We start from the raw sequence: 20,444 nt of genomic DNA, 5'->3' as shown, positions 1-20,444 counted from the left end.
TTAGGCTTTTAAAATGATTCAAATTCATGCAGTCCTGGACATATCTTTCATAACCATAAAGGATGATGTTTCAACTTTAGATTTTATTTGCCTTTTAATGAAAGTTTAAAAAATAAAATGAACTCGTTGTATTCATTAATTTTGGATGCTGATAAAAGTTGGCCCCACATACCTACTTACAAACCAAAAGACACCATACCCTGTCAATTTGCCCATGCTTGCATGAGGCAGCTTAAAAGTAACAAAATGTTCCCTGAGTACAGGAAAAAAATAACACTAGAATAACTTTAAAAGGAGGTAGTATAAAACAGGAGCTATAAAGGCAGGAGCAGCATTTTCCCTTGCCTCAGATTGTTCACCTAAAGCTCTGCTTTTTTTGTTTTGCCATGAAGCCCAGACTTAGATAACTAAATGGGGACTTTGAATTTAGTTCAGAAGTGATTGCTGGCACGTAATGGTGGTCTGCTTCTGAACACATCCAGTTTGGCACAAAACTACAAACTAAGAAACGAAGAAATGCATCATCAGACAATGGGATAGGAGATGATGGAGGCGGGACTATTATCCAGTAATATTCTTTTGATTTTAGAACACCATTTAGCACAGCCTGTCCCCCACCCCCATAAACCAAAGGTCTCAAGGGAAAAATCCATTAAGATTCCTTTTAAAATGAGGTTCAGAAGTCATTTTCAGATAATGTGAAGAACTACTTATGAAAAAATATATATATGAGGCCCCCTTTCTACACCATGTGTTTAATTCTTTTTCCTCTCCCACTGTTGGGTACCTGGTAGGTAACTAACTCATGACTGAAAGAAGGCCTATTCTAAGTGGCTGAGTAAACAGTTTGCTGATTTCAAACCAGCAAGAGGATTAACTCACTCCTGGAGTTAGCATTCCACATTCACAGCATTGACACTGAAAGAAGATTAAATAGAGTACCAAATTCTCTTAAGAATTCAAGAAAATACAAGAAAGGTGGTAGAGCCCTGAATACTTATCCCTAAACAAAACCTGCATAAGAACAAACTAAAATGCTTTGATAAGATGCTATACATCAAAAACAGTTACTGATAAAATCCAAGAAACTCTTAAGGCAACTTCTTGTATTCCTGTCCTAAATAACTTCATGAATATTAAAAAGGTATAAGGCAAAGAATTTCATAATATAAAACAGAAGGCACTGTTACCATGATAACCTCTAGTTCATTTTATGGTCTACTGTTGCATTTATCTTTATTCTTAAAATTTTATGAAATTTCTTTACCCCCCCTTTTTTTAAAGCCAAGGTGGGATTAAAAACAAAACCAAAAGCCTAACTGATTCTCTTTAAAAATCTGTTTTCTGCATGGAGGTTTACAACTAATTCTGGAAATGTTGAGGATGCTTTGCAAACTACACAGCGCGGCCTTTGGCCAACTGTCAGGCAAAGGGGAAGGGGGAAAAGGCACGGCTCTAGGCAGGCTGAGGTTGGGGTACAGCAGATAAAGCACTCAGACTCTAATGCCCAAAACATAAAGGCCCTTGAAACAATAGTATTCTCTATATGCTACTGAATAGTTCTATTCTCAAAAGAGAGACACTTTCTTTGTTTTGATCATTCATTAAAATCAACAGTCCCACTTTTTCTCTTCTCTGTGGTTTGACAGTCTGCACAGCCAGAGGTATTAAATTATCCAAACCATGCAGATGTCACAGCTTTCTTTAAAAAAATCAGAGCTTCAGATAAACATTCTTACCCATATACCTATATGACTCCTTTGATCACACACACTACACACACAGCAATGAAAACAAAATGCTACTAGGAAGTATCATTGGTTATGTAGCTGAGATAAACTATCACAATAAACGAGGTAACTAAGTTGTCTTCTGAGTTTGCCATCTGGCAAACTGAGGTAGATAGTCAGCAAAGGGGCTTTCAAAAGTCTTCCCTTTGCTCCAGTGATATATTTTATAATCCAGTCAAATATCTTGACTGTCTTTTCACATTGCTGACAAACATTCAAAATACGTGAGTTTAAAAATAAAAAACAAAACACATTCAAAAAAAAAAAAGCTGAAATACCCAATAAGACATCCAAATTTTCACAAAAGGCTTTGGCTCCCTGTTCATTGTCCTTCGAACAGACTTAAAGGCGAGAATACCTGAACATGGCTCTCTAGATTGGAAAATCATTCTTATCAAAGCGTAGCATGGCCGATGGTGGCTGCAGAACTGAAGGGGACAATTTGCTCAGCATCTAGTGGCACTGCAGGGTCTTCACCCTTCCTCGCTGAGGGATCTCCACCTGAATCACTGCCAGCAAAGGAACTGGAGGTCAGGGGCGTGGTGCTTATAACTGAGGACAGGTGTATCTCATCATTGGACTCGTGGGAGAACCTCCCAGAATCCCCAGTCTCGTGGCTGCCTTCACTATTCGCTGAATGCTCAGTATCAGCTACAACACCAAAGGGTCTTGGGAAGCTGGTTGTCTGACCTGGGGAGCTGGGAGAGTCTTCATCGCTGATTAACACAGTAGTGCCTGGCTGGTAAAAGCAGACCGCTTGAGCAAATCTTCTCTGAGGCTAGACAACAATACATAAGACACTGTCAGTGATGATAGAGTGCTCTTGAAAAATAATATATGGTTTTACATATTCTATATATTTTGAGATAGCAATCTGTTCAAATACATGGGTGAAAGGCCATCATCACAAAGGGATTATCTAAGTCAGTAGTTCCCCACCCAAGTGGCTATACATCAGAAGTGTCCCAAGGCTTCTTCAGTAATTTTTGATGCATATTCCTGCCCCATCCCTTTCTCCACTGTCCCCCTTTCCCTGCTGAAAACCACAGCTCTGATTACTATTCCAACTGTCACTTCGGTGATCACGCACCATGGATTTCCATAGAGTCATGCTCGAAATTAATAAAATCATATCCAGAGAGAAATGAAAATTAAAGCATTCATTTACATTTCCCTCTCTTTTTAATTATCATTTCATAATACCATGGGTTGCCAAAAATTTTTCTCATTTAGATGGGTTACCTGTTCAACTTTTGTCTTCTTGGAATCTTGGAAAAAAAGCCATTTTTTCTTAGAGTTGTTTTTAATTATAGGACCATAGCTATTAATTATAAGATCAGTTCCTCCCTGGAGGAAAAAAAAAGGAGAAAAAGTAAATATTACAGATTTCAGTTTATTTCAGTATATTTCAGTTTATTTCAGTTTAACATGTAATATGTGGCACACAAAATTTTTAAATGTTAAAAGAGAAAACATCAGAGACATCACTGTTTCTTTTTTCACACAAGCAGTACACAACAAATTCAGGGTATTTGTTAGTGATCAAAAAGACGTAATAGATTTATTCTTAAGAGAGATATATAGGGGCGCCTGGGTGGCGCAGTCGGTTAAGCGTCGGACTTCAGCCAGGTCACGATCTCGCGGTCCGTGAGTTCGAGCCCTGCGTCAGGCTCTGGGCTGATGGCTCAGAGCCTGGAGCCTGTTTCCGATTCTGTGTCTCCCTCTCTCTCTGCCCCTCCCCCATTCATGCTCTGTCTCTCTGTCCCAAAAATAAATAAACGTTGAAAAAAAAAATTAAAAAAAAAAAAAAGAGAGAGATATATGCTGAAGTATTTGCTGTGAAGTGTAATAATTCCAAAAATTATTTTCAAACAGTACAGGAAACAAAAATATGAGAAATATACAAGTACGACAAGATACTGACAATTATTTGTACATTCATTACATTATTCTTTCAACCTTTCCACATATTTGGAAAACTTAAAAAGCAGTGGGGAAGAAAAACAATGGGTCTGCATATGCTCAACACTGCTCAACAATGGCAATAAATGGAGGGTCAGCTCTTAGGCTAAGCCAAGGGAACTGAGAGATCCATTCTCCAAACTGGCTTCTCTGCTTCATATAGGCCTCCCTCTGTTCTGCCTCTTTCTTTCTTTGAGAAAGTGAGTGGGGGAGGGACAGAGGGAGAGAGAAAAACGGTAAGCAGGCTTCGTACCCTCAGCACAGAGCCCGACAAGGGGCTCCAACCCAGGAATCGTGAGATCATGACATGAGCTGAAATCAAGTCAGACACAACTGACGGAACCACCCAGGAGACGCTCTTTTCACTTTAGATTCTCTCTTTTTCCCCATGTCTTCCTCCCCACACCACTTTTCCTCAGTCCTTTCTCATATCCAGTTCCAAGTTGGTAACAGAACCCCAATGTATTTTAGTACTTCTTTGCTTATTTAGGAGTTTTAGGATCCAATGTTCTAGATTAATTTGTAATGAGTTGAATGGCTTACATGTGTATCAGAAAACACGAGCTAAACCACCAAATTAAACGAATTATTAATAAATTAATAATTAAGTTATTAATTATTAACAAATTAACTAAATTAAAAAGACAACAGGAGTAGCAAAAATGAATTCATTATTATTTACTCATATATAGCACTGTGCTAGACACAAGGAGGTTGCATCTGTTAAATATAATTGTATAAAATTTAATATCAACATTTCTTGAGTATTACTAGACTTCTGTTATTCTAAATTTTAGGGAAGGGCTGGGAAGAATTTATACTAGGATTTGTCAAACTTTCTCTGTAAAGAGTCAAATAGTAAATATTTTAGATTTTGCAGGCCTTATATGGCCTCTGTCCTATTTTCTTCTCTTCTGTTATATATTTTTTTCAAACTACCCTTTAAAAATGTGAAAAAGATTCTTAGCTGGCGATGGACTGGCTTGGGCGAGGTTATAGTTTGTGGATACCTGATTTATACCACATTGGTTATGAGAGTGTTATAATAATGCATACTAATGTTGCAATGTGACTAAAAATAATTTTCAGTTGGTGTTCCTAATGCTCATCACTGTACTGTTATTACATATAGTGGAAAGGACATGAAGTAACATCCTCCAATGATATTTCTTTACTATATCCAACCTCCTTAGTCTATAAAGGGAAGGATCTTGAGACATCTACTTAGATACTCCATATTTTTAAAAATATTGTTTGTACCTGGAATGTTCTGATGTTCAAGGCAGTTAAAAAAATCAACCAAACTAAGTATAAGAATGGATTAATAAAGGGGCGCCTGGGTGGCTCAGTCGGTTAAGCATCTAATTCTTGACTTTGGCTCAGGTCATGATCTCACGGTTCGTGAGTTCGAGCCCCACACTGGGCTCAGGTTATGATCTCACGGTTCCTGAGTTCGAGCCCACACTGGGCTCTGTGCTATCAGCACAGAGCCTGCTTGGGATTCTGTCTCCCTCTCTCTCTGCTCCTCCCCTGCTTGCTCTTTATCTCTCTCAAAATAAATAAAAATAAACTTAAAAAAAAAGAATGGATTAATAAAAAAACTGCATACCCAGTAAATACAAGGCAGCTCAAATTATAGTATATATAGATTAATGACCCTGGTGTCCTTATCTAAGACATGTTAGTTCCATATAACCACATCTAATAGAATTTATGCTAACTTCTCATTTTTTTCTATATCTCTCTAATCCTTTATACCTTTATCCTTTATCTATCCTTATCTTCTTCTCCCCAAATATTTTATGTAAGGAAAAGGAAACTGTTTTACATTTCTTCAAGTAGAGAATGGATGAAATATGCTCAACATATGATTTTTCAGTAGTAAATTTCACACATAAAGGGAAGACGAACTGAGGGAAGGATTATGCAGCAAATCAGTATCTCAGCTCAGAGTACCTTTGCATCAATAAAGCTGTTTGGCATTATCATTGGCATTAAGGATTCTTCATTTTCTACAGCTCCTTCTAGGTTCTTTCCTACTTCATTTCCACTGGCTAGGGAGGCACTAGTATGAGGTAACTGTTGAGTTCCATTCTGTGCCGTCTTGGAAGCAGATGATTTCCTGAAATATTGCAAGAATAGGAAATCTTCTAATTTCACAGATCTAGACAACTGTACCAAATTTGGTCTACAATCACAACTTCGCAAACAGTGGAGTTCTTCAATGCTTGTTTCTCAAATATCTTTAGAAACAGAGTATTAGATTTTTATCTCCCATCTCACTGCTGCAAACTTTTGTGATTTGAAGAACCTTCTGTATTTCTTTTTGCCCCAATATCTGCTTATATAAAATTACTTTTCACACTTAAGAAAAACCTCAATAGTTACAAAAGTACTATTATTTATTGCTATTGATTATATCAAATTTATGTAGAAAATTATAATTTTAAAATTCACACGTTCCCTTTCAGGTCGGCAGATCGTCCATCACACTAACGTAACAATTCAGGTGCCAGTTAATGATGGTAAATTTACCATAGCACTTTTGCAAGATTTAGGTATCACTAAAACAATGTGCAGAAAAATTTTATAAAAAAATTCTTAAAGTGAGAAACCTATACAGCAAAACTAAGCCAGTTAAATATATAAAAGGATGTTAGAATTCTTTAACATAATATGCATTCTGAGTACATTTTTATGCACAAGTACAAAACTTACAGGGTAAATTCTGATAATCAGTGCTAATGGAGGGAGTCTAGTGATAGGGATTATCCAAAAATAATGTGTATCTGAGTTTGCCTTTTTAAAATACAGTAAAAAACTTTAGGATAAATAAAAGCAAAAGCTAAAACATAAAAGGTTAGATACAGACAAATTTACTGAATACTGAGGGTTTAGCTCAAGTCGAACTACAAATAAGACTAACAATTTATACAAAGGACAGATCCCTAATTATTGTATTTGTTTTACCCCATGTCTGGAGAATCCCAAACACATGTCCTGTGGAGGAAGTAAGGGAGGAGCTCTCAATGGCAGGCTACTTAAGTGTGAAAATATTCCAGAGAGTAAGGAATCTTCTCAATCAGCACATACATCAGATTAAGTGTGCCATTTTAAAAAAGAAACCAAAGGATGTATTTTGTACTTCTCAAAATAAAAAGGAAATGAGGAAACTAGGGTCTCATTGAATATTTTATTGGTGGGGCACTTGGGTGACTCAGTCGTTAAGCGTCTGACTTTGGTTCAGGTCATGATCTCACAGTTTGTGAGTTCAAGCCCCATGTTGGGCTCTATGCTGGCGGTTCAGAACCTGGAGCCTGCTTTGGACTCTTGTGTCTCCCTGTATCTCTGCCTCTAGCCGGCTTGCTCTCTGTCTCTCTGTCTCTGTCTCTCAAAAGTAAATAGACATTAAAAATTTTTTTTCTAAAGAATATTTTATTGGTACAGTTTTTTCAAAGGGCAAAAAAAATAATCTCCTCCCAAAGTGAGCACATCTGTATAGCAATTAAGAACTGAAATAATATTATTTTAAAGTGGAAAATCCCAGTTGCTCCTGAAGGCCCTTGACTTCAATTTGCTTCTTGTGGTTACTGTAATTTAAATGTTTTTTAACCACCTCAAAGTGTCTAGCAATGGAAACACACCTGGCTTTACTTCTGTATATCAGGATGAGAACGCAGATGAGGATGCAGGTCAAGGCTATGCCAACGCCCACAGCAATGCCAGTCATCGATTTCTGGTCCAGATGGTAATACCCTGAATAAACTAGAAGCAGAAACACATACACTCAGAATCAATCAGAAAAATAAATGGTTCCATTTATCATAATTGATAAATGCTTTTCTATAACTTTTCTTCCTCTCATAGGAAAAATTTTTGGCAGTATCTGTGTCTAAGCAGAAAAGTATTACTCTTTTATTGGTCATCTCAAAGGTCAGTTTATCTTCCCATAACGAAGATTCCAAATACAAGTTCTAAATACTACATTATTACATGAAACATGAACGCCAGTGCATAACTTACAATGCTGAAAGACACATGGCATATATGTTTCTTGATGAACCAAAGGGTAGCTTTCATGTCATATTACCTTAAAAGCAGATCTTGTATATTAAAGATTAGTTTTCCATGTACATGTTTGCATTTACTTACCAGGGCTCCTCCAACTTTAATGTGCACATGATCACTAGGAGATATGTTAAAATACAGATTCTGATTCACTACATTGGGGGTGGGGCCCATGATTCTGCACATCTAATCTAACAAGCTCTCGGGTGATACTCATGCTGCTAGTCCCTAAACGCTCTGAGTAGCAAGGTATTTGAGAAGTGAATATGAGCCTCGCTCTCCTTTTCCCATGATAAGGTAGCTACCACTGCTACCTCCCTCCAGTGCTTAAAGCTCTGCCCTTTCTCTTTTTTTTCGCTCTCTCCTTCCCTGTCTTTCTCTTCTCTCACCACCTCCCCCACACACCTGCACACACAGCAGTAAGGTACTGAATGACTATCTGAGGAGCTAAGAGCCCTGTTAAGTTCAGCTGGCATTTCCTCCATTTAAAGCCCCTCCCTCTCCACAGGCCCACTTCCCCAAAGAGGAGGAAAAGAAGGTGGCTTGTCCTGTACCACAGGAGGCCCTGGTTTCCTTCAGGACATGACAATTACCCTGAATGGAGTGAGGGTGTCTCTTTAAAGATATTTCTTCTATTTATTGTTTTTCTGGAGAGAAACAACTTTCTCTCTGGAAAGGCTGTTTTTCTGTGGTAAAAACTCTTAATGAAAACCATGCTTTCAGCTTGAACACCACAACCAGCACTGCTGTTTATTTCCACGAAACCTCTCTGGAAGCCTACTCCCATTAGTCCTCGGGCCCTGTGGCTCCTTTGTCTTGGTGGCTGCACAGCTGGGAAGAGAAGTAACTGGGACACAGTGGTCTGAAAACTGCAGTTAATTCTGAGGTAAAGTTTGTTTACTTCTAGAATGGAGGGAACAGCCATGGAGCAACAACTCAAAGAGCTGAGTGCAGGTTTAGGGGTATGGCCGTGCTAGGAGAGGAAAAACAGTACAGAAGAGCTGAAAAAAAAATACTGTACGTTAAGAAAAATCAGTGACTGTGGCAGAATACAGACCTTTGGCATCAGCAGAATCCAAACGCTTGGGCCTCTGATTTGACTCAGAGGTTTCCTTTGGAAGGACTGCCAGTTCCACAGAATTTGAAAAGGGTCCTTCTCCCACCTCATTTGATGCAGATATCTTGACAATGTACACATTGCCTGCCACCAGGTTTTCTAGCAAAGCCATGGTTATTGCCCCTATAAATATATCAAATTACAAATTTAAGTAAACCTTATTTATCTTTTAAAAAAACACATAACCATGACCCTTTATTTGAAAAATGTTTTCCTGATTATAAAAGTAACACATGTTTATTGTAGAACATTTGGAAAATACAGATATAAATAAGGTGACAATCTCCCTTTGTTAACATTTTGGTTTGTGTGTGTGTGTGTGTGTGCGCGCGCATGCATGCGTGTTCGTGCATACATGCATACACACTGTACATGTATGAGTACATATTTACTACATGAATTTTTTATATTTTAGAGTTTTCACTTAATGTTGTACCATGCGCACTGCCTCTATATAATCCTTCTCTGTAATTTTGTTTTAGGAGTTTTTTAAAGTTGTATGTATTTTTGTATAGGTTTTTATATAATGTTTTTTATCCCCTCAGATTTTATATATACATAAAATTTGCTCTTTACATACGTATGCATACAAACAGCATTAAAAATTCTTTAGAATATTTCAAACATAGAGAGTATTCTAAAGAGAAAAAAAACTCTTTAGAATATTTCAAACAAAGAGAGAATGGTACAATGAACCCAGATTCAACAGTCATAGTTAGATTTTTTAAATCCAATGTGAAAGTCTTTTTTTCTTTTAGAAAAAGGATGTTTAGGGATCCTTTAGGAATGTTTAGGGATGCCTGCCTGGCTTAGTCTGTGGGGCATGTGACTCTTGATCTTGAGGTCGTGAGTGTGAGCCCCACACTGGGTACAGAGATTACTTAAAAAAATAAACAAGTAAAACGGAAAAAAAAGAAATGTTTAAACTATTTATAGTAATCAGTTGTGACAGAGGATCTTGTTCTTACTTCTTAAATTAGAAACACAATTATTTTTGAAAGTATGAATATATTTCTCACTCTCTCAATCATTATCTAAAATTTCTTAAAAATAAACAGGAAGGAAAATGCCGAAGTTATGTAGGAACCTCAGAGTGTTGAAGACCTAGATCTCAGATTAACTATCGAAACCACCACTGATATTCTGCTTAGCATCTACTGTCCTCCAAAGGAACCATCACTTAAATTTATATATATATATGGTATCAAAAGATCTTTCCTCTGTTGGCATGATGGCTAAGAAGGATTCCTATATGTGTACTGTTATTACTTGTGGGGTCTCTCTGCTCTTGCTCTGCCACTGCACTAAAGTATTTTTTTACAAAAGGGATTCCCACCCTAGGAATTAATTCTAACGTTAATAATGTAGATGTAAGAGTGTCCAACGAGAAAGTTGTCCCAAGCCTGCATTTGTGGGCTGATATTCACAGGGAACCTAGTTTCCCTAAGATGACTTCATCTCACTTTTTCCCCGACTCAGAGCACCCTTATAATGGGCGATGGGCATTAAGGAGGGCACTTGCTGGGATGAACACTTAAGTGATGAATCACTAGGCTCTACTACTGAAACCAATACTACACTGTATGTTAAACAACTTAAATTCAAATAAATAAATTTAAAAAAATAATAGCTTCAAAGAGCTTATAGCAGTCACCCCCAGGCCAGACCTCACTATTCTCCTACACTTGCTAGAGTATATTTCATTATGCAAGTGAAATGTGGGGTGATCTCAGAGCTCAGGTCATGATTCAGAGGCCACCTCTGAGGTCACATGGTGTGAGGCAGCTGAACCAAGTAGCTACGCGAGGGCTGAACATACTTGTTTTCATGTTCTCTGGTTTCAGCTTGGCCTGAAGACAGTGTGAGCTACATGAGTACACAACTGTTAAATAAACAAACTGACCCTTATTTAGAATCAGGAAGAGTCTTTCTATGGCTACCATATTCTCAGCCAGGTGAATTAAAAAAAACAAAGATGTATTGTGACAGGTTACAGTTAACTAGAAGGAAAATCATTTCAATTTCTTCACAATAGACATATAAATAAATTGAGTTTTCATTTTAGCACAGAATACTTTACATTAATTTTTTAAAGTGCTTGGAAAAAACCAATCCCTACCTGAAATTAAAAATCTTTTCATTTAAGTTTTATAAACAGATGAGCTGTGTGGACGCGTCCCATGAAAAAATCGTCCTTCACACAAAAAAGGAAACTAACATTCTGGCTGCTTTCTGAAGAACAAAACCGTTTACTCAAAGCAGTTCCCAAATGTTGAAGTGATATGCCTGTCCCTGTATTCTCTCAGCAGACTAGCTCAATCTCAATTAATGTGACTACTCTGGTCCACAGCTGTTCACATGTATCTTAATCTTTAGCTGTTCTGGAGTTTCACAAACCAGACAGTACAATAGCCTCAGTGTTGGATCAATGTTGATCAAATGCTGGCATGCTCCCAACTATGTAATTTGTGACTTGGGGCACATTACTGAACTTTAATTTCCTCATGGGGGCAATAATTCCCACCTCATATAATTATTAGAAAGCATTAAATAAACTACCACTGGCAAGTCTCTGACATAAGTGTATACACTCAATGAAGGGGAGTCTTCTTCCTTACCTCTGACCTTCCCTTCTTTCCCTTCTGGAAGACAGAAATATTTTGCACATTTGAACAGCTTAAGGTGGCTAGCATAATGCTTCATATAATTCTCAGTAAACGCCAACTGAACTTCTATTAAAATATGAAATACCTGTCACCAAAGGAGTGTTCATTTAGGATAAAAAAGCACAGGGAAAGATTTTGAGGCTGGAGAAGCACTCCAGAATGCAGTCTCAGAACTCACTTCTGTCTTCACTAAGTGATTGTTTTCCAGTCCTATAGTTTTAAAGATCACGTACATGGTGATTATTTCTTAGTTATACCACTAACTTTTCCACACCTCTCCCATGAATTTAACCCTCACACTGATTAATCAACCTCTGTACTTGAAAAAACCAAGCCTTTGATTTATCCTATCAATTTTGCTTCTCATTTTTCCTTACACTCTGTATCAATCTGCAGCAAATCTAGCATGCTGTTGTTCCAAATTGTGTTCTTATAGCTTCTTACTACCTTCCTCATGATCACTCCTGTCCAAATGCCCATTAACTCTCACGTGGACAGCTGTATGTCCAATGGTCTCTTCAACTTCTACACTTACCTGCTTATAATCAGTTTTTCAGGTGGTTGCCAGAGTAATCCTTTAAATTTTTTTTTAAGGTTTATTTTTTTTATTTTGAGAGAATTGTGAGTGCGAGTCAGGGAGGGGCAGAGAGAAAAGCGAGAATCCCAAGCAGGCTTTACACTTTTAGTGCAGAGCCCAGTGCAGGGCTCTAACTCATGAATCATGTGATCATGACCTGAGCCAAAATCGGACGCTTAACTAACTGAGCCACACAGGAACCCCCAGAGTAATCCTTTCAAAATGTAAATCTGATCAAAGTCTCCAATGTCTTCCATCTCTCCTAGAATAAAATATGTGGTCTACAAAGTCCAGCCTATAAGATCTGCCCTTGGTTTCCTTCCCCCTGATCTTCTGCTTGCTCTGTCCCTTACTCTAGCCTCTCTGGCCTTCTTGTTCCTCTAACATGCTAAGCACACTTCTGTCTCACGGCCTTTGTACTTCCTCCGATATCCACATGGCTCTGCTCAGATGACTTTTCTTCCAAAAGAACTTAACCTTACTACCTCCATCACTTTGTCTCTTCCCCCCATTGTAGCTTTCTTTATAACATTAGGACATACCTGAACATTTACATATTTGTTTGTGTGTTACCTGAGATATAAGTTTCAATGGGGAAGGAACACTGTTTTGTTCACTGTAGTACTGCCAATGCCTAGAAAAGAGCCTGTCACACAGTAATTCTCTCAGTAAGAATTCATTTAATAAATCATTTTGTTCCTACTATTGGTATTCTATTTGGCAAATGTTGAGTTAAATGGATTCCTTTACTGAAGGACTTTAATTTCCAGTGTGAATCCCTAATAGGCGGAAATGTTATCTTTATTTAGACCAAATTTATTTATTCATAGAACTTTTTTTTTTTTTGAACAAGGGACATCTTGGATAATCTTGGGACACTCACGTTATGAGAAATAGAGTTCAGGAATTGCTATAGTATAGGGCATAATTTCTCAGTGCCTTTTAGATTTTAAAATAATTGACTAGTTTGTGATGATTTACTGCAGATCAGGAAGGTAAAGACTATAATTTCTGAATCACTTTAAATTATACACAAGTATAATTTCATATCACATTTCTGCCCCATCATTTCACCATGTACAATTTTAGCCACAAATATCATCTGGGCATCATGAACATTTTTTTAAAATGTTTTCACTAATGGAGAGGACTGGGTCACTCACTTGGTTGAGTGTCCAACTTCAGTTCAAGTCATGATCTTACAGTTCGTGGGTTTAAGCTCTGTGTCAGGCTCTGGGCTGACAGCTCAGAGCCTGCAGCCTGCTTTGGAATCTGTGTCTCCCTCTTTCTCTGCCCCTCCCCTGCTCACACTCTATCTCTCTCTCTCTCTCAAAAATAAACATAAAAAAACTTTTTTTAACGTTTTCACTAACGAGAAAATCTTATTCCACTTGGTAATAAATATGTGAGTTAAATATACACATAAAATGTATAATAAAATATGTATAGAAGATTAACAGATATATAGGAAAGAAATACTGATATTTTTCCTCTTCCTTTTCCCTCATCTTTCTATCCTTTTACCTTTTCTGAAAGTTGCCATAATTAGACATGAAAAGACCATTTTACACTCTATTTCTTTCTTTAAAAGTCATGTTGTGTTTTTTGCTTTTGGTTTAAAAGGGGTGCCTCAGGGGTGCCTGGGTGCCAACCTCAGTGCGTTGAGCGTCTGACTTCGGCTCAGGTCATGATGTCACAGCTTGGCTCGTGAGTTCGAACCTCGCATCCAGCTCTGTGCTGACAGCTCAGACCTGTTTCTGATTCTGGGTCTCCCTTTCTCTCTTCTCCTCCCCCACTCACATTCTGTTTCTCTCTCTCTCTCCCTCAAAAATAAATAAACATTAAAAAATTTTTTTTAAATAAAAATGGATGACTCAAACCATTTATGTTTTTTGCTCTCAAAAAAATAAATTCAATGTTTTTTTTACCTATATTATTCATTTTGTCCTCTATGAAATACTAACATTAGCTATAAAAAGGCGTTCTCTATACTTAACAAAGGACAAACGCTTTTTGCTATGAATGTGTCTTAAAATCACAAAAGTAGGATAATGGCAAAAATAGATTTTTTTCTCCCATGCATGATTATATAGTTAGAAAGGCTTATATAGATGTAAAAACCTGCAATTACAATCCATTTCACTACTGGGTCATCAGTGAGGCAAAATACTGTTTTCTGAACCTTGTTTGAAACTGACAAATGAATGCAATGAAAGGAACCGAAACAAAATACTGTTTCTTTTTAGCCAGGTACAAATGAAGAGCTAAAGGGAATATGTGCTTCTGTGATAAATTACTTACTTATAAGATTAATTACTTATACATAACACCTCATTAAATCAAGTTTGTCAAATGTGTCAATAAATCATTTTGGAATTAACTAAAACTAAAGTATACATTTAAAGAACACTGTGGTAGCCTGTAAGACTAATAGCCCTAAATAAATGGTGCCTCCGTCTATCCACACCCAAGGGCAGTGCTCTCCCACACTAACTCTGGGCTTGCCTATCTGATTTGCCTTGCCCAGTGGGACATTAGCAAATATGAAACAAGCACAGGCTTGCAAAGCTTTGTACGTGCAGCTTCCTCCCTCTCCTCCTGATGCTGGAACTCTCTCCTGCTGTTTTTAAGCTACCCATACTCTGTTGAAATCATGAGATGATTTTAGTCTCATGAGTGACCTCAGAAGAGACCAAGAGAAAGACTGCCCAGCTGATCCCAGTCCAAATTGCTGACTCACAGAACTGTGAGAAAATAAGATGGCTAATTTTTAAAGTGGTTTGTTAGGAAGCAATAGATCAATTGATACGCACATAAAACTGCATTGCTGTCAAGTACTTATTACATTCAAGTTTCTTCAGTGACCAGGAAATCATTACTTAGTGGAGCTTCTACAGAATGAAAAATATGAATATATGACTATTAAAATTCCAACTAAAGTCACCACTTGTTTGTTTTACGTTTGCATAGAGAGTTTTATATTATATCCACACGAGTTTTATATTATATCCACACCTATTTTAATTAGGTAAATACTCCCTTCAAAAGGTAAAATGTATGAAGAAATATAAACACTGTAAAGTGTTTAGAATATGTAGATGGCCAACAAATTTCCTTCTTAAAATCCTTCTTTTTAATTGCTTGGCAAGCTGTTCTTTTCCCAGTATGCATGTCTAAATTAAGGAAGCGCCAAAATAATAAAGCTTTACCATTTATGTGATGGCCCATCTGAAAACTGGTATGTGGACTTGTCCAAATGGAAGATTCAAAAATTTAAAAAGGATAGAATGATAAAAGCATGCAGTAAGAATGTTAAACCGTTTTAGAATTTAGTTTTTCTCAGCTAAAAACAAAAATCAGTGTTACAAAAATTAAATCCAGTGTTCCTATGTCCCATTCAGCTTTTCCCTGTACTTAAGTGGACCCTAGTTATTTATATGGGCCAAGTTATTTGTATGTGGGCCTTTTTAGTAGCTGTATACAGGTCTGCTACCTTCAACCAGGTCTTCTTCCAGCGTTTGCTACTCCAGGGTAAGACACGCCACCACCAGAAATCTAGTAATCATCTGTAAGGATTCTCCCTTCCTTACCCCTCTCCTTCTCTACATAAACTACCCAGTCCTGTCAAGTTCTCTTCCCCTGTATCTTTTGACTGTCCTCTCCTTTCCATCTCAATCCTCAGTGATCTCATCCAGGCTTATTGTCTCTTTCCTGGACCACTACAGTCACCTCCTAGTCTCTGCATTACTCTTACCCATTTCTCCTGGACCAAACCCCTTCTATTCACAATATTCAAAAGTGATCTTTCTGGAATGTGAATCACATGTTCATGCTTAAGATATGCTGATGGCTTCCAAATGCTCTCTGAATAAAACCCCAGTGCTTGAGGCTCTGGGGAGCTCAGTCAGTTGAGCTTCCCACTGTTGATCTCAGCTCAGGTTATGATCTCACAGTTGGTGAAATAGAGTGCAGAGCCTGCTTGGGATTCTCTCTCTCCCTCTCTCTGCCCCTTTCCCACTCATGCTTTCTCTCTTAAAATAAAGAAATAAGTAAATAAACATTAAAAAAAAAAAAAAAAAGCCCTGGGGAGCCTGGGTGGCTCAGTCAGTTGAGCATCTGACTTAGACTCAGGTCATGATCTCACAGTTCGTGAGTTCGGGCTGACAGCTCAGAGCCTGAAGCCTGCTTTGGATTCTCTGTCTCCCTCTCTCTCTGCCCCTCCCCCACTCATGCTCTGTCTCTCTTTCAAAAATAAATGTTAAAAAAATTTTTTTTGAAAAGCCCAAATCCTTAATAATTTGTTACTTGATAAATATAAATTTAAAATAAACTAGATCCTTCTTTCCGTTTGTTTCCTTATCATCAGTAACCTTACTTTCCATCTTCTTTGAGAATTTAGGATATTTACCTTCTCGGTGTAGGACCTGCCATTCTCCTGCAATCCAGGCCTTCCTGGATGCATACAAGATGGTATAGCGTGTGACCACGGTCTCTGGGCCATCAGGGGGTTTCCAAGAAACCAGAGCAGTGTCATCCTCTATCAAGGTCACTTTTACTCCAACCGGTGGGCCTGCTGGGGCTATGCACACATGTAAAAAATACTGTATTACCAGGATTAAATGGTGATAAACACTCAAATACCCAGTTAATAGATGGATAGTCATGGAAAAGAGTTAGAAAAACTAGAAACCACTATAAAAAAATCTCAGAATCACAGCTATTACAGATCACTAGTGATAAGGGTAAAATACTATCTTTTTTCTTTTTCTGAGAGGTAATTTCATTTTTATAATGTTTAAAACATCATGAAAAAGGATATGGTAGATTCCTAGATGGGGAATTACTGAATCAGAGGGTGTAAGCATGTTTAGGACTTTTGATATTGTTTTGCCAAACTGATAACTAGAAAAGTTTACAATTCCACCAGTAGCAACTGCCCATTAAATATTGAGTCTCATACCCCGTTTAGGTATTGAATTTAAACTACATTTATTACTAAAATGTACAGAATATATATTTAGCTGATCCAGGAAGCCACTGAAGGAAATACTTCTGAGACCAAAATATTTAGTTATTCTCCAAAAAGTTGTGAATCAGTGAGTTTACAGGGCAGACTTTAGACTAATGATTTGTATCTGGGAAAGCAGTAAAGTCTTGGGATTTTAGGTGACCCCAGGTTAATATGAACTAAAAGTATGAAGAGCTGGGTTTTGGTACCACATCACATATGGGAATACAGCCAAAACCACAGTAAAGAGGCCCTATGTTCACTGGAGTAAATGTCCTTCTTTTGTTTCTCTCAGCATAATTAGAACAGAGCCGCAATGGTCCTTATATAGATCATCCATTCCTTTACCTTCATCCTAGAGAAAAGGAAATGCAGTCCCACAGACATGAAATACCTCAGCAAGAGGCACAGGTAAGCTACAGAAATGGTGCTCAGTCAGGGATCACATTCACCGCACTGTGCACATAACCTACCACTCACATTTGCTCTAATGTGGGCTCCTAACATCATTAAATACGCTATTTCCTTCCATTTTTAATTATTTGGGTGCAGTCTTGAACAGCACACCTGATTTTAGAAAATTTAATGTTCCCTAAAGAGAGGGGCTAGACTTAAGCCCATCTACTTGTGCAATACATGCGGTAAGAGGAACTTTTAAAAAAATATATAATAAAAAAAAATAAATTTCAAAAGTTAAGAAACAAAACAAATGCATACAGGTCAACCAAGGTGGCAACAAGGGTAGTATCTTTTTTAAAGCAACACATATATATTTTTACACACTTAGATAACTGTTTTACCTTCTGGAAGCGTAGAATGGTAGACAACAGGGCTCCAGGGACTGGAAAGCTGATCCACATGCAATCGTACAGCAAATTCATATTTGGTGTTGGGTTCTAGACCCTGAACTAACATGTGAGTTTCTGATCTATAATAACGAGCAATGAAGTTGTTAATGCTGGTAGTGCATTGTTTCTAAAAGATTATCAGTATTTCCAGTCAATATAGGTAAAGCATACTGTTCTTATTTATCACCTCATTTTCTTTAAAACAATTTTTTAGCCTAAAAGAGCAATCTCATTTGACTATTAAAATACTACATTTGGTATTATCCTATATAAATTAGCCTACAAGTTGCCTCTCTGAAAGGAAACTAGGAAATTAGCAGTATAGAAACGTCCCAATACAAAATGATTTCCTCTGAAATACTACAAGTCAAATCATTCTTTTTTTAAAGTTTATTTATTTTGAGAGACAGAGAGCAAGCATGAGTGGGGGGGTAGGGAGGGGCAGGTGGCTGGGGTGGGGGTAGGGGCAGAGAGAGAATCCCAAACAAGCTCTGTGCAGGCAGCCCCTGAGGTAGGGCTCCATCCCATGAACCTTGAGATCATGACCTAAGCTGAAACCAAGTCATACACTTAACTAACTGAGCCAGTCAGGCGCCCCATCAAATCATTCTTTTAAATCATAATGATGGGCATCTTTCTAACTATAACCAAGAAAACAGAATACTCGTTTTATTTTTTGATGCTAGCATAAAAATGGTCTTTTGTTTCTTCCTTTAACTATGCTAACTTTAGCCACTTGAAAGTAATACTAGCTTCTCATCTAATCTTACTGCATGAGGCTGGGGAAACAACAACAAAAAATCATTTACAGAAACTAACTGTCAAAAGATACAGTTTTCAGAACTCGATATGGTAAAGATGCAAAACTCCCAGCCATTTTATAAGTAAGGGAAGTCCTGAGACAAGTGCTTTCAGGTAAAGCTTAAGCTGGCCGAAGATGGTAAGAAACAAGTATGAGTGGGGAAAAGAGCAAATAAAAACACTATTAATAGAAGCTACATACGTTTGAAGGTATAGAACCAAAGAAGCGTTCTGCAGGCCGACAGGGTTACAGCGGATGGTGTAGTTAATTATTTGTGCAGTGGTGAATGCAGGCCTCCTCCAGTGCAGGAAGATGGAAGATGAGGTGTTAGCCTTCGCATAGAGATGGTGGGGTGGTGGTGGAGGAGGAACCATGCGATCACGAACAGCTATTGAAAAAGACAATGTTACTTTACTGCATGGCATAATATTACTATAGAAAGTGGCAAAATGATAAAATCATAACTCCCCACAATATAAGTTGGCTGTAAGTCTTTCTTCCACTAAAGTGGTTCATAGATACACCTAGAGATGTATCATTTAATTCTCAGCAACTCTTCCATGAGTTAGAGAAGGAATCAAATATTATCAATACTTAGATTATAAAACAGAAGCACTGAGAAGTCAAACTACCAGCTTGAAACATCCAGAAGGCCAGCAATGGACTTAAAATTAAACCCAAACCCTCTTCAGTAGCAATAAGCCCTAACAGGTCTTAGCACAAGTAAAACTGAACAGAAATTGGAAGAAAGTATTAGCCTCAAGGTTAAAGCAGAAGGTATTCAGGGTTATTTTTCCCAGTTAAATTTCTAATGGTCTTTTGCTTGCAAAAGTAAAATAGGTTCTTATAATTAAATACATCTCACTTAAATATTTATTTTGAGCAGGTACTTGCTGAAGATAACTATGTTAGGCACCATGGAAGATATAAGACCACCAACGATTCCAACTAGTAATGAGACTTAAATCTACAGAAGGAAGAGGAGAAAAAAGACTGTGAACCATACAGAGTTAAAATGTGCTACCATAACTCTTACTTACACACGCATCCTGGAGTGCTGACTGTCTGGTCTGCCTGATAGCCATCTTCTATGTTGTTGTAAGCCAGTAGCCTCACGTGGTATTTTCTTCTGGGGTCTATAAAGAAACTGACAGGTAATAATTTGGTCCAGCCTTCTAGATATCACCAAAGGTTCTAGAACCTTTCTAGATTTTGTTTTAAAAATCTTCTGAATGCCTCACAGTTTGAGATGTTTTTTTCCTTTCCCTATCCTATATAGTGACTCAGCAATTCACCTTAGTATGACCTTGCTAGTGTGACTATTAGTTATTTAAAATTTTACTTAACCTCATTTCAGATAGTAACATTACCACTATTACTCTTCCTCCTCCTCCTCCTCCTCAACTGACCAGAGACAGATTCTTGATTCTAAAAGGCAACCTGATGGATCACTTATAAGAGGTTACGTGACATAGAAGTTTTTTGTTTAGTTACTTGAGGGTGGCTAACTTGAAAGCATGGAAATCAAAGTGAGACTATTTCCCCTCAAAGGTAAGAAGAAATATAATCGTCATCCCTTGATACCTTTAAAAATTTTCATAACCAT

General features: G+C 37.6%; 1 protein-coding gene across 1 annotated transcript in view; it reads right to left on the bottom strand.

Annotated features, from left to right (window-relative positions):
• Positions 1-2,184: 2,184 nt before the first annotated feature.
• PRTG (protogenin) overlaps positions 2,185-20,444 on the bottom strand; it is a 125,037-nt gene continuing 106,777 nt past the window's right edge. Inside the window, exons 12-20 of the mRNA XM_047074446.1 lie at positions 19,879-19,974; positions 19,040-19,226; positions 17,989-18,116; positions 16,589-16,759; positions 8,878-9,060; positions 7,397-7,517; positions 5,709-5,874; positions 3,033-3,137; positions 2,185-2,568 (exon numbers count right to left, since the gene is read on the bottom strand). Coding sequence (XP_046930402.1) covers positions 2,185-2,568; positions 3,033-3,137; positions 5,709-5,874; positions 7,397-7,517; positions 8,878-9,060; positions 16,589-16,759; positions 17,989-18,116; positions 19,040-19,226; positions 19,879-19,974 — 1,541 coding nt within the window. The remainder of the gene's footprint in view (positions 2,569-3,032; positions 3,138-5,708; positions 5,875-7,396; positions 7,518-8,877; positions 9,061-16,588; positions 16,760-17,988; positions 18,117-19,039; positions 19,227-19,878; positions 19,975-20,444) is intronic.

The sequence above is a fragment of the Lynx rufus genome, unplaced genomic scaffold (assembly GCF_022079265.1).
Source record: "Lynx rufus isolate CCGP_SWC_20201006 ecotype Redwood Valley unplaced genomic scaffold, mLynRuf1.p SCAF_13, whole genome shotgun sequence".
In the NCBI taxonomy this organism is placed as follows: Eukaryota; Metazoa; Chordata; class Mammalia; order Carnivora; family Felidae; genus Lynx; species Lynx rufus.
Note: the sequence above shows the minus strand (reverse complement) of the source record. Positions and strands in the feature narration are given on the sequence as shown.